We start from the raw sequence: 15,683 nt of genomic DNA on the forward strand, positions 1-15,683 counted from the left end.
CAGGGTCAAACCATTACTCACATTAGGGTGGCACAGAAACTGATACCTTGGTTTTTTTTTTTATGGTATTAGTTTTATTCTTTTTGTGTGGCAAAGTCATGTTGTAGTCAACTCTATGGTCTTTTATCGTTCACTTATGCAAGCATGAAAGCCACATAGAGGGACACCATGAGGACTTACCCCCCAGAGTGTTAAATTAAAACAATCTGACAGAGTTGGTTAAAGTTTTAATGAGTTTGTTAAAGTGTCTGCAGCTCACAGAGTTATCAGCAGTGATGGTTAACCCAAGGAAATCATTCTTGATCCGCTCATAATCAGCTCATTTTTGAGGCAAATATTCCACCAAATTGCGTGTCAATTTTTGATGTACCCTTTTGGCAAACATTCATGGGTTTTTTTGACGTTGATTTTTAGAAACTGGGAACCACTTAAAGCTGGGGTAGGCAGTGTTTATTTTTTTTGCCTCATGGGGCTAAAACTCCACACTGACCTTTCAGCGTATTATAATCCAAATGGTCGGAGAGGAAACTAAACTTCAGCACTTCAGATTTTAGCCAATTGCACATCTTGTAACTCAGAATAGGTGAGATACTACAGCGGTCCCCAACCACCGGGCCGCGGACCAGTACTGGGCCGTGGGTCATTTGATACCAGGCCGCACAAAAAGGAAAAAAAAAGGTTTATTGTTTTATTGTTATTTCCCGCGCCGTCTACAGGGTGTTTTATTTTGAAAAATAACTAGCTCATCTTCCTGTCACTTCCATCTGTGCTTGTTTCCTACACTTGACTGTCAGTTTTCATGTCTGGCCGTTAAACGAAGCCATCAGTCAAACCGCTGCCGAAATGTAGAACAAATCAAACCGGAGAGCTTCTTTGGAAAGTGGAAGAGACTCGATGCTGAGACAGAAGAAAAAGTAAACACATATTGAGCAAGTGATTTTGTTTGTTTGCGAAACTTTTTAGTAAACAATAGAATTTTTTGTTATGTGTGCAATGACCGGTCCAAAGACTTGCATAATCCATAGTGCAAAAAAGGTTGGGGACCACTGAGACAGTATAACAGTTCTATGGTGAGGTGAGGTTGTGGCAGGACCTTCACTTGAGAGATCAAGGTGTGAATCCTGGGTAAGGCCACGACTGCTTGACTATCTTTAGAACAGAGGAGGAAGAGCTATATATATTTTCAACATCTCCACATTTTTCTGCTTTATCTTTAAACAAATCCAGCCTCTTGATTTGAAGTCTGGACTTACAGAGCAGTAAACCACTCAGCTGCTTCGCGGTGAACTACTTTTATCCGGATGTTGTCGGTGCTGCTCTGGCATCCAAACTGGGCCTCGCTCTTCATCCTCAAATGAAGAAAGGCGTACCCAGGGCTTTTGCAGTTACTACTAAGTGTTAATTAGATTTGCAAGCAGTTTCTGATGTGAGCTGGACCAACAGCACAGCCACAATGCAGCAAAGTCGTATTAAATGCTGACCTTTTAAGTGATGATTTACTCCATCATTGCTTCTCTTGCTGCATTGTGATTCTTTTTTTTTTTTCTGGGCTCAGAGTTTAGCATTTTAAGAACACTCTGTTAATCATGACTTTTTTTTTTTTTGGCAGATTTACCCTCACTGTCCGAGTGTATCAGCAATTGGCAGCGTCCTCACTTCAGCACGCACGTCTCCACCGCGCTCGTCCGAATTAACGGAGTGTTTAAAATTCTACCTTCAGCTCTGCAACCGCATGACCTTGCAAATATTTCTTCAACTTATTTCCCCATTTGGCACCAGAAAAGAAAAGTGCATGTTTAGAATTCTGAGGGAACTTCATTTAGCGGCCCATTGCTCGCAGTCGCATTTCAAGTTCATTTGGTTATAAAAGTTCCGAGTCATCCCTTCATGTTTGGTTTGATAACCCCTGCTCTTCATCAGGATGTTATCGCAGATTAGAGTTTCTGCTCTCTGGTTTTCCAGCTCCGGGGGGACTTGTTCATCTCTCTGAAAATAATGATATGAATAAGAAGAGAAGATGAATATTTAAAGTGAGTGACATTTCCCTTTAATGAAGTACAAATCTTGTATTACAGCGCGTGAGCTCCCCTCTGCAGGCAGTGGGATCCCCTACCAAGCTGCAGCGCCTGGGATCAGCCTCTGCCGACATGCCCAGCTACGCCACGCTACAGAGGGTGTCCTCGCCCAAGCAGTCGCCCAGCCGACTCGCCAAGTCCTACAGGTTGGTTCAATTTCAGTCTGACTAATTCATGCACTACAGCCTTCATTGTTTGGAGCACATTACGTAAGACTTTTACAATCCTTAAGCACCAAAGAATACATCAGCGGGAGGTCGATACGGCTGTTGATCAATAGCAATGACTCAACAATTACTTCATGTCTGGCTTGGGAAAAAAAAAAAAAAAAGCATTTTCTGGCCTGTACTGTTTAGAGCAAAAATCTTGCTGCTTGCATCAGCTTTGTTAGCCTTCACTGCTGCTGATACTGAAAAAAAGATGGTTTTACTTTACCTCAGCCTGTCTTCATTTGTTGAGAAATGAAGTGGTGCTGCAACAAACATTAGAACAGATGTCCTGCAGATGCTGTTTGCTTGAATACACCGGACTCACGATTAAACTAAAAGCTACGATCCAGCGCACAAGTGTGGTCTTGGTATGGATTTCTGTCCCCGTACGATGCTCCGAATGAAATTTAGCTTTCAGTGTATTGCTCTCACTAATTGTTCGGGGCTGAATTGGATTTTTTTTTCTCCAAAAAAATAATCTTTAATTTTCTCCAAAAGTTTTTTTTCCCTACTTCACACAATTGAAGCAGCACACTTGACTGTCTTCAAAGTTCGATGTATGGATTAGAGAACTCAGTGCTCAACTTATGACCAATACATCTTTGCTAAAACTGGCAAAGCTTTTTTTTTTTTTTTCCGTTACACTGAGAAAAGACGAACCCCCTAACGAAGCAGCAGGCTGTTGGTGGGCCAGTCTTAACAAGCTCATGCTGGGTAACCAAATGCTGTTCTAACCCACAGAACTTTATTTTAAATTCAAGTGGGAGATTCCAGAGTTTTCAAAGACACTAAATATGGCAGACTAGATTTTAGGGGATTTCATATCAAATGAAAACACGTAGGAGACATCTGTCTGAAGGAATAGTGTCTCATATTTGTATATATTTTATTTGTTTTTGCCTCATCTGTGATAAGGCGGCTAAATCGAGAGTAAATATGACTATTAACATCTTTCACTCAGTGTTAACATACAATGCTATGAACAATAATAGTAATAGTAATTGGACATGCAATATTTCATTGGTTTTCCTAAACAATATGTGTTTTTGCAGTTCAACGTCCTCTCTTATCAACTAATCCCACCGTATATGGCGTTTATATGTAGACACAGCAGTTGGTTAAGGTTAGAGACTGATCATGTTTTTGGTAAATATCAAAAAACTAAACAATCACTAAAAAACATTTAACTTAAGCCAGGATGCCCAACATCAACCGAAGTGACTCTGGTTCAAACCGAACCGCATTCAGAACTCGATCTCCGGTTCCACAGCTTCCTAGTTTTGTGTCCACTGTGACGGTCATGTAGCTGTAGCCTTAGTCCTGGGTGGCCACAGCTTCAACCACCAAAGTTTTATGAATAGCCCAGGGTCTCAGATTAAGGATTTTTTTTTTTTTTCAGAAAACAACTTAAAATTAAAAAAAAATAAAAAATTAAAAAAAGGTTATAAATGTTCTGCACTTATATAGCCCTTTTCTATCCCAGTGGTACTCAAAACTCTTTCCAGTGTTTCTCAAAATAGTTAAGCTCCAAAAATGCAGTGTCCTCCGTTTCCCATGATGCAATTCAGTAGTATTGTCTTATTAGATAGATAGATAGATAGATAGATAGATAGATAGATAGATAGATAGATAGATAGATAGATAGATAGATAGATAGATGTCCCAAGCGGTGACAGAAATTCTCCTTTGACAATGCCCCAACAGTAAAAATACAACACAAATAAAAACACACTTAAGACACGAGCTCACAAAGTGCAGACGTCTAAAAAAAAATGTTAAAAAGAAACACCAGCCAATAAAACAAATCTGTACTGTTACTACTACTGTGACTGCTGGTCATTGCAGTGGGATGAAGGATTTCTTATAGAAGTTTTTGGACTTTGTAACATCTGCCTGAAGTAACTGTAACTGTTAGAAGGAACTGTTAGCATCCACGTCTTTCAATCTCTACAACACGTTGTTTAACACAAGCTTTTTGTAGTTGCAGTCTGCACGTCCAAACTGGTGTAACCCCCGATTAGCACTTTTCTGCAGACTTGTAAAAATGGTGTTGATGTGTGAAACGGTTGTATTTTTATGTTTTTTTTTAAACTATCTATTGTGACTATGAAAGAGAAACCTTTATTTTGGACTGCCACAGTACAGCCAATGGCTTCATTTTCCTCCTCCTGCAGCACCTCATCGCCCATCAACATGGTAGCATCGGGTGCCGCCGGTTCCTCCTCCCCGCTCCCCATGGCAGCCTCCCCGGGGGGAAACCACACCTCGTCGCCCATTCACCAGCTCAGCTCGGCGGTGGGAAGCTACGCCACCCTGTCGCCCACCAAGCGCATGCTGCATCACATCGGAGCAGACGGCTACAAGATTTCCCACGAGCTGTACGCCAACGCAACCCTGCAAAGGCCTGGGAGCCTGGCAGGTAGAGGTCAAGACAACTTTATTACTACTTTTATGTGTGTGTGTGTTTGTGTGAAATGCCATCGTAGTCAGTTTCTGGAACTCTCCATTTTAGGCAAACATGTAGATCTTTGTTATGTAAGTTAGTTTTTCTTTGCTTTGCATGCGCCTGCAGTAATTGTGCCATTTCTGGAATGATTTTTTCAACAGCACTTAGTGTAACCTCGATTTCTGTTTAGTTGAAATTCCATTTTAATGCTCGGTGTCTGGGATTATAAATTATTGGTTTTCTGAAGGGCTTAATTCAATGTTAGTTCATGACTGTTAAGGTCAGACGGACACACTCCCCATTCATGTGTGATTAGTATTCAGCGGCTTGAACTAAAAGATTTGAAAGAAAACACATATTAGCAAATATCTGATTAAATTGGCTCGAGGTTTTATCTAAAATTTATTAGATTGCAAATGTACTCATGAATATATGAACAATTCATGAATTAGATGAATTGTTTTGTACTCTGGACCTTTTTTTTTTTTTTTTTAAAAAAAAGAAAAGTCAGTTTTAAAAGTGCTGAAGTTTTGGGGAAGGAATGTGTCTTTGATGTAGCTCACAGCAATTATTTACTCCAACAGGAACATTCTTTGTCTTATATTCATTTGCCTGCACCTTTTGCTTTTTAACTGCCTGACTAAAGCTTACAACCTGTTTGTCTAATTCAGGGGTCTCCAATCCTGGTCCTCGAAGGCCACAATCCTGCATGTTTTAGATGTTTCTCTCTTCCAACACACCTGATTCAAATGATCAGGGTCGCTATCAGGCTTCTGCAGAGCTTGATGATGAGCTGATCATTTGGTGTGTTGGAAGAGAGAAACATCTAAAACATGCAGGATTGTGGCCCTCGAGGACCAGGATTGCCCACCCCTGGTCTAATTTGTCATTCAATGTCTGACCTGATGTCTCCTGAAAATATTTCCATCCATCCATCTATCCGTCAGTTTGCTTGACCTGCTCCGTCCTGTGTTCTGCAGGCTCCAGAGGTTCCTACAGCAGCCAGCACAGTCACCTGGGCTCTGAACTGCGACCCCTGCAGTCCCCTGAGCACCACATCGACCCCATCTACGAAGACAGAGTCTACACCAAGCCCAACCTTAGAGGACAAGGTGAGCAGGGATGGGGGAAGCGGAGACAGAGGTTAAGTGTTTAGAGTGTAGAAGCGATGTGTACAAATGCTTAACTGAATCCCAGGTGATGGGGGATGAGACGGGGGGAGCTTTCACAGGTGGAGGTTAAGTGGAATGCAAACAGTTGGGAGACAGTAACAGACACACAAGTGCACAGGATTTTCATAAATGATGACAACTTTGCAAAGGTTTTGAGCTAAAGATATGTTATAAAACTACGACGTCATGTGCAGTTTGAACAATAACAAGAAGTTAAAGGAGGCTTCCACTGATTTTACACATTAAGTTTGCTGCACTTGCCATTAGAGTTACAGCACAATCTTGAACCAGTAGCCTGTGGTACAACGCTAAGGAGTTTAAAGTACACAGACATTCAGCACACAAGTAGAGTCTGCATTATAGGCAAGCTTGTCTAACAAAAGGAATAATAACAGAAAATAAAGTCAGAACATTTCTGTCTGCGCTGCTTAGATTTTGTCTATTTTTTTAATGTGTCTCTTGAAACTTAGTCAAATTGCAGGACTAAATTGACTTATTAACGGTAAATGTGTCTTAGAAACCCTTCACATAGGTGCCCTGTTAGAAAGAATTGGAAAGAAAGTGGAGAGCAAATGAAGGAAAATGTGGAAAAAACTGTAGTAATACAAGACAATAGTGAGACTGGGAACGTGAAAGAAAAATGCTTCAAATAGTCCACGGTTATAAATAGCTGCAGCGTTGTAAATGAGTCACTGAACCATTTACATTTAAAAATCAGTGAGTAGAAAAAGATATCATATGACACCTTGAACAGAGCGGTGGATCAAATAAGCAGCATAAAGAGAAGAGAAAAAAGACACAGCCTGGTCGTCTTATTTAGCGGCGTGGCGTTACATTAAAGGCTGATGTACATGAGAGATTTCCTCGTTCCATCTGATCGTGTAGCGCTATTTACCAGATCGGGTAGGCAAATCCAATTGGGGTCTCAATGGCAATTTGTCTCTCAGTCACAGTCTGTTAACTAATTAGTTTCAAGGCTGAAAATTAATCTCAATTAATCCCATGGGCGTTAGCTTGGGTGCTTTGAAATCAAAGCAAATCAACCGTGTCCTAAAATGTTGTTGATGCTGTGCTGCCGGTTTGGGCGCCTCATTGATGAACGTTGCTGTGGGAAAAAAAAAAAAAAAGAAGCACGGATACAGAGAGAGAGAGATTCTACTCTCATCCACTACGTTTCATTCCAAAACGTAGAGTTTCACACTGATAATTAAAAGATTTGAGGTCATTTCTGTTATGCCGGCTTCCCGCACACACCGATAGGCCGCTTTGATGGATCAAAATAGCTCAATCATCATCTCCAGCTGTGTGCATGTGAATGTGAGTCACGACAGCAGCAAAACGCCACGCTGTCTGTCAGGTTCGTTTTTTTTTTTTTTTTTTCTGTTTAAGCCCGGCTATGTTTCAAGGTCAGCTCAAATAGTTTCATGAAGATGAACAGAGTTGGAAACAAGCAGCCAACATTTTACACCCGATTTCACATCACAGGTGAATTTCCTGAGGCCTTGTCAAGGTCCCTGTTGTTATCTAGATACACACTCAGACACAGATGTACACACACACACGCAAAGAAATGACCTCCCTCAGAGCAAGACAGCGTACACATGATGACTATTGTCCCCAAATGGTTCCTGAACTGCTGTTTAACAAGAAGACAATTCCACTCTCTGTGTGAAACTTGGCAAATGGCCTTTACTGCTTTGTGTTTTACGGTGTTCTCATGTCTTTACAGAAAGGTCTGAGCAACCAACCAAACGCTCGAAAACCCTGAGCAGTTGTTATGTGGGAATTAGTTAGGGGTAATTTAATAAACTGCTAATGTGTTTACTAGTATGCACCACTAAAGAGGAATATTTAAAAAAATAAAAAACTAATAGCATTTTGGGAAAGATTGGCTTTCTTACCCATTTGATACCACACTCACGTCTCACCAGTTAGCTTTCCAGCAATACTGGAAAGGAAGAAACTGTGAGCTGGGCTTTACCCAAAGGTAATAAAGTCCACCTACTAGCACCTCTAAGGTAAAAACAAACAAACAAACAAACAAAAATATTAAACTGAACACACTTCTTCAATCCATACAAGAACACAGCTAAGTTAACTGACTGGTGGCGGCAAGCTATCAGTTAGCTTAGCATACCACAATACTGGAAACAGGGGAAAACAGTTAGCCTTGCTCTGTCCAAATGCTACAGAATCCAGTTAGACCTCTAAAGCTAAGAAATTAATATATTAAAACATATCAAACTTCTTAGTTCTGTATAAACTAAGTGGGCAGCGCCCAGCTACCACCACCAGTCAGTTAGCTTAGCTTACAGGATTGGAAAGACATGAAGGGAAACAAAAGGAACAAAATCCACCAACTAGCACCTTAAAAGAACATATTTAACACATTTCTTTAATCCACACAAAAACACAGCTAAGGTAACTGGCTTTTGGTGACTAGCTACCACTTAGCTTAGCACAATACTGGAAACAGCATGAAGAAGCCAGCTTTGCCCTGTCCAAAGGTAATAAAATCCATTTAGACATATAAAGTGAACTAATTTGTATGTTAAAACATAACACACTTTTTAAATACATTGTTAACGACCCATATAAATTAAGAATAAAGATAAGTTAACAGCTGCTAGCAGCTAGCCACCAGTTAGATTGGACTGAAACACAGCGAAATAGCCAGCCTTGCTCATTCAAAATCAGGTTTAAATAACATACTTACAAACTTAATACATTCATTTAATCCATAAAAGAACCAAGCTAAGCCAACCAGGTGGTGGATAGCTAACCCTAACAACCAGTTAGCTTAGCACAGACTGGAAAATGGCTAGTCAGGGTATGTCTAAAGCCAGCTAATTACACCTTCTTCTTTTTTTTCCTTAAACCATTCAAGAACCAGCTTAAATAAGTAGCGAGTAGTCCTCGCTTTATAGTTACTTTGCTTACAGGCTTACACTAAGGCTATTGACCTTCCAATATAAATCTGTAATTGTAGTATAAAAATGTAATAATAATTAGAACAGTCGGTGGACACAAACCATGGCAGCAAAGTGCCACCCACACCATAACAGTGACCCCAGATCCCCTCTCCGTGGAGGTCCAGGCTTTTCCTTAAATTCGTCTGTATTTATCCGTCTGTATTTCCCAAAATGTCCACCTATTCTTTCAAGTCAGATGTTTGCGCTGTGCTTAGCTGAATCATGGAAGCAGAATGCTGTTAAAGACTTGGACTGTGAGCGAAATGCAATAAAAATTTTACTGCTTCCACTTAAGTAAAGTATTCAGAGCTCAGTTCCTACAGTGTAAATACGATCAACGATGATTACAGTGATGCTAAAAGAGGGGTTTCTTACAATTTGAAGGTTTTCTCAGTGGGCCAGTATAAAATCTCTTGTGGGACAATTAATTCAAATTTTCAGGGGAGGCAAGAGTTAAAATAAGAGAAAACCATAAAATAAGTAGATAATTTAAGCTGACTTTAACAATATATTGTGCCTTAAAGGACATTTGTTTATTTATCATGATAGATAAGCCTTATTCTGTGTACCTGAAAGTTTTACATGTGACCTTTTTGCATGTCTGTTTCACTTTCTGCTTCTGTCTGTTCTATATTAATTTCTTGTTCATATATTTTTCAATGAAATATAAGCTGGTGAGTTCTCTCTTTCACCTGAAGCTACCCCACCTGTTGTCACTGCAGTTTGCTTTATTTATTTGCTTCATGACTTTTTTTAATTCTTCCTTTTCTGCTTTTTTTTTTTTTTCTTCCGTGCCATTCTGTTCCATTGGTGCTGGTGTTGTTGCTTTCTACCGCTCCTGTGTGTCCGTGCATCCTTTGTGTTGGGGCTCGTGTTTGCTTGTGGTTTCTTCATCCCCCTGCTTCCTGCCCCTCTTCCGCGACGTCAAACCCCAGTGGTGAACCAGCTGTACCAAGAGGTCCTCAACTATCTGCTCTTTCCCTACGCTCCTCTTCCCGTTTTAGCCCCGCCTTCCCCCGGTGTCGACCCAATCCCCTTGCAGCGAACGGGAAGCCAGAGTGCCGCCGCCACCTTTCAGAGAGGCAGCTTCGCCACGGGAGGCGGGGCGGCCGACTACGCCAACCCGTACCGCACTCTGCAGTTCTGCCCGTCCACCGAGTCGCCTTACAGCAAGTCAGGCCCCGCACTCCCACCTGAAGCCGCCCTGGGCCGGTCTCCATCAGTGGACAGCATCCAGAAGGACCCAAGGTGAGACCAAACATGATGTTTTCAATCAGAATCAGCTCTGGCTTGTTGATGAAGCCCTTTGATCTGCTCCCTTTCCACTTTCACTGAACTTACTGAGGGCCAGATTCGCCAAAATCAACACGATTATTCAAGAAAATATAAGCAAGACCATTACCTTTTTAAGAAATTATCATTTATACATCACGAAAGGGTGTCTAAGTGTGACACGATGGCACCCGCAAGTCATAGCACCTCAACCGATACTGACTGTCAGGATGTGACAGTCGAGTGCAGTAAACTGCTGGCTGAATCTGGGCTTTAGTATGAGGCACACATCACGCCACATCTTTCACTGTCCTCTCTAGTTCGCCTGGTGTTGGGGCTTGTTCACACTGCCGTATGAATGCCTGCGCACACCTCTAGGACCAATTTAAAAAGTTTGCCATCGCTGTTAGAAATGGAGTGCCTCTGTCAGTGTCAATCAGTCACGTTCTGTGCAATAGGTAGACACAGTTAATGCGGAAAGTCTGCATGAAGTCTGCTTTTAGACCAAAAGAGCTCTGTGTACGAGTGTGGGTGTGTGTGAGAGAGAGAGAGAGAGTGACAGACAGATAAAAAAAAAGAGTCAGAGAGACGCATACAGAGACAGCGTAATAGCTGTTTTTATCACTCTTTTGTCCTAGTTAAAATCAAGTTTGAAATACTATTCCAATTGTGTCTTGGATTTTTTATTTTTTTTTCATAGCCTCTTCTATCTGACTAATGACTGCACAGACTAACTGTCAAAGATAGAAGCAGCCTAATTAAAGCTGAAGTGTCTTCTCGTGACATTTTAGCTCAGGTGTAAGCAGCAGAGTTTTTTTTTTTTTTGCACAAATCTAATATTTCTAATGAGGAAGTGTCTTTGTGCTGAATTGCTCATTATAATACAACAACTGGAAACTCTGAGGTATATTTCTTTGTCATTAGGACAGGTGACTCCTGTTGTTGTTCTTGTTGTTGTTGTTGTCATTGCTCTTTCCTCCACCCATTGTCCAAGTGTTTATTTCTCTGTGCGCATTGCACTCACATCGTCTGTTTGGTCACTCTTTAGCTCCGGCGTCATTGTTATGTAGCTTCAACACATCTGCACTGCTACATTCAAAGGACTGACTTGTGATGCATGGCATTCTGCTTCTCGTTCACGACATGCACACTCGACTCGTCAGCGCTCGCACCATCTCAGGCTATTTGAGACGCTTGTTGTCGCCGTGTTAAAGGGAGGGTCCTCAAAGATTATAATTATCCAGGAACATTCTGATCCTGCAGCTCCACCAGCTCGCTGCTCTGCTGCAGTTTGGGAAAGTATGTTAAAGGATAAGTCTGGCATCTTGCTGTCAACAAATCCCGTTCAAAAAGACCAAAGCCGACTATTTGTTAGTCCGTCTGTCTTTTCTGCGTTTTCTGTGACACTCCAAGCTGCTGACTACATTAACCTGCAAGACAAATTACAAACTTGATTTATTCTAACAAAAGCTCAGTGTTTCTTTAGGCTGTAGTTTTACTGAAACAGGAGTTAATGGTGGGTAGGAAATATACTAAAGCACTAATTTATTGTTGTTTTTTTTTGTCTTTTTGTGGGATTTATTGGCAATAAGTAAAATACAAAACTATTCTTTATCATTCCCAGTTTTTAGAGATTGGCCCACTGATCAGCATAGCTTCCTAGTGCTAACACCACACGTATGCATGTAAGATCCTTTGACACATAGACTCTAAATCTAAAGCAATGAATCAATGACTGAAAATAAAATATGTGCGATTGCTTTACTCATTTTTTTTCATGGTTTCAGGTGAGCAACCACTTATTCAACACTTGCCACAAGCTCAGAGAAGGAAAGTAGTCACCAAAAATATAAAAAGCCTGGAACATACTACCTAAATTTAACCAAGTATAACCAATCTACACTTAACAGGATTAGTGTTGTTTACTCACTATTTAACTACTCCGCCACCGGTCCTGCTTCTCTGAGATAAAGCCGGTCACTTCTAATCATCCAACAGGATTAAAATAGATGACAAAATCATACGTGTGTTATGGATGATTTCTGTCATCATCATTCACCAGCTACGCTGACTAACAGGCCACCGAAAAGTTGCCCCACCGTGTTTCTGCAGCAGCCATTAAACGTCCAGATTTATGTTTTTTTTTTTTTTAAGGGAACAAGAAGAAAGCCAGCAAGACCCTCTCTTTACCTGACATACCATCTCCCCCCCACCACCTGCTCTAAGTGCATGTCCTCCACCCTGCCCACCTCCTTCCACCATTGCCTGATAACTAAATGTTGAGAGAGAAAGATGAGTCTAGTGGCTACATATTGATTTCTATTTACTAATCATCACTAATATGACAGTTATTGATTAATTTGACAGCCAACATATACCTCTCTCTTGTTTCTCTCTGCCTGTCCCCCCTCGATAGGTACGACCCCGAATTCCTTGTGTGGAATCAAAATCAAGCCGAGCAAAGAATGACAAAGTAATCCAACTATTTATTTATACACATGTACATTCTGTCTATCTATCTTACCTTTGTCTCATTCACTGAATCTTTCCATCTTCTCTATATGGCACCGATATCAGACGCAGATGTTAATGTTAACGGCAGCATGACGGCATTTCACATTTGTATTGTCACCCATTTAGTGCTTTAACGGTAAAATAAAAGCAATCCCTTTGATTTTTAGCAGTACATGAACCTAAATTGGAGACTCAGTTACATCATTCTATAAGAGGGACATCCTTTGGGATCTGAAAACACCAAGAAAGGAGCTATATAATCTTTAAGACAGACAACAAATTCACGTAACTAAAAACGACCCAATTATTGTTTGCAATTTGTCAAAATATAGCTACCACAGAATCTTTTTCTTTTTTTTAAGTGTCAGTATTCCTCATTCTCTCCTTTGGCTTTTCATCTTTCCATCCATAACTTTATCCATTTATCTACCTGTTGGTTTATTCAGTCATTCATTTGTCTCCATTGTCTGTCTGTCCAGGTGATTTCTGAAAGGCGCTTTGTGTCGGCTGTATTCATGTGGCTTGCCCGGTGTTAATTTCAGCGCCTCTTTTTGATGTGGTGGTACTGATCGTCTCATCCCCAACAGAAAGGGAATTGCCCTATTTGCCAAAACGTAGAGCTTTCGCTTTAATTGAACACCTAGTAGACGGCCAACATTAACGTTGCACTCAGTCCAATGGAGCCTACAAATACAAAAAAACAAATGCACTGTGAAATCTTATCTTTTTATAAATGTTGGTACAGCCTGTGTGGTTCAATGAGGCATTTAAGCTCTCGTTTTTCCACTTGTCTAATATTTAATGGTGCCATGGATGCATTTAATAAATTGTTTTTTTTTTTTTTTTTACTGGCTAATACTGGCAGACATATTGCTAGCGGATAATACTAGCATGTACACACATTAGCCAGCAATACTTAGACGGACATAACATAAATACTGCCAGGGACTCACCATACAAACAGCACAGGCAGGAGCATAATTCTACCTAACAATACTGGCAGGGACATACAATTAGCCAACATCACATTAGCTAACAATACTGGCAGAAGCATAACAGCACATGGCAAAAACACAATGTTAAGTAAACCTAGCTGGAACATAGCGTTAGATAGCGCTCCAGCGGATGCAACAGAGATACAATATCACAAATACAGGCACGGACATTAGCTAACAATACCAGCAGGGGCACAACATTAGCTGATAATATGGCAGAAACACAATGTTAGCAATACTGGCAGAAGCATAATGTTAGCAATTAATATGGAAGAAACACAATGTTCATCAAGAATAGTGGCAGAGACATAATACGAGCCGATAATACTGGAAAAAAACATTTTAGTGCACAATAAGGACATAGCATTAGCTAACAATACTGACAGAGACATAACGTAAGCTAACAGCACTGTTTGGGGCATAACGTTGGCTAACAATACGAGAAGAAACGTAGCGTTAGCCATTAATGTGGCAGAAACACAATGTTAGTTAATAAAAGTAGCAGGGTCACAGTATTAGCTGATAATGTTGGCAGTTTGTTAACAATACTGACAGGGACATTACATAGGTTGATAATACTACCAACAATATATTCGCTGAAAATACTGGTAGAATCCCATATTGACAGGGAGATAACATAAGCTAACATATAGACATCATGTTAGCCCATAATACTGGCAGAAACACAATGCTAGTGAGCAATACTGCCAGAGACATGTTATGTGATAATACTGGTGGAAAAAACTTTCAGTTGACAATACTGGCATTGACCCAATGTTAGCTAACAACACTAGATATAACATAATAATGGCAAACACATAATGCTAGCTAACAATACTGGCCCATAATAACAGCCAAAACACAGTTAACAATACCAGCATGGCATAGCGGAAACACAATAATAGCTAACACAAAGGCAGACAACAATTCTGACACATCAGCAAAAAGTAATAGCGAAAAGAAAATCCAGTTTAACACTGGGCTGTTCTCATTCACCACAAGGTACAGAAATACTGATGTATTTGATGAAATGAAGCGGTGCAAATAGTCAATGTTGTAATAAAAAAAATGACTTTAGTGCACTGACGTTGTCTGGGTAAGAATAGCGAGTAGATGAGGAGATATGAGGTCATTGCCACCGTCTGCAGCTGGCTCACTAATGATACCTTTATCCTGTAAAAGCCTCAAACAAATATCATTTAGCTGATTTGTCAAGCCACACACTGGCACAATCTGGCAAATCAAGGCATGTTACTGTGGAGACGGCCTCTTATGTACTCTAACGAATTTCCCTCCTCAGGCTGTCAGTGATTTATGGAAACATTCCCACTAACACAAAGACAGATTTGTGCGAGACAGGATCTGACCCGATGATAAAAGTGTCTCGTTGTGTTTCATGCTCTTAAGCGCGCGGGGAATCCATGATCCATACTCAGTCACGGGGTTAAGATGGACTCCGTGGGTGTGTGTGTGTGTGTGTGTTTGTCAGCTTTGCCTGACATCTTCTGACCTTTGGTTCATCTCTTCCAGCCTCAGTAGGCCAATCAGTCCGCCATACCATCACACCCTCCAACACATACACTGTTGGTAACACACACACACACACACAGATTTCTTTAACTTTATCTAATTTTCTCTCTGCCTCAGCCTTTCTTCTATCCTATTTTCTTGCTCTATTCACTCTAACCTCTTTCACACATTGAGGCCAAGGTGGGGTCACCTACACGCAGTTAATTCAACATTCTGGTTTTATATGTGTTAATTGGGTTTGTAGCTCAGTATTATATGGGACTATGAAAATGGAACGCTGAAGCGCTTATACATCTCATCATTACCTCTAATACAGAAATGCATTTCTCTAACATTTCCATTACAACGCAGTGCGGCAGTGACTTATTTACCCTTCACTGGCAGTTCATAGACGCAAAACAGTATTACTCTGATGATGGAACCGTCAAATGTCCTGTCAGAAAGAAAGTGTAAACTCTTTGCTTTATGTTAGAAGTTAAAACCACACTCACTGGGCTT

The 15,683-nt window shown here is 40.7% G+C and overlaps 1 protein-coding gene across 1 annotated transcript in view; it reads left to right on the top strand.

The window, feature by feature from the left end:
• ctnnd2b (catenin (cadherin-associated protein), delta 2b) overlaps nt 1-15,683 on the top strand; it is a 173,160-nt gene that overhangs the window by 86,437 nt on the left and 71,040 nt on the right. The window contains exons 7-10 of the mRNA XM_008286297.1: nt 2,076-2,221; nt 4,459-4,709; nt 5,711-5,842; nt 9,879-10,122. Of these exons, the coding sequence (XP_008284519.1) occupies nt 2,076-2,221; nt 4,459-4,709; nt 5,711-5,842; nt 9,879-10,122 (773 nt within the window). The remainder of the gene's footprint in view (nt 1-2,075; nt 2,222-4,458; nt 4,710-5,710; nt 5,843-9,878; nt 10,123-15,683) is intronic.

This window comes from Stegastes partitus, unplaced genomic scaffold (assembly GCF_000690725.1).
Source record: "Stegastes partitus isolate 25-593 unplaced genomic scaffold, Stegastes_partitus-1.0.2 Scaffold447, whole genome shotgun sequence".
Classification (NCBI taxonomy): domain Eukaryota; kingdom Metazoa; phylum Chordata; class Actinopteri; family Pomacentridae; genus Stegastes; species Stegastes partitus.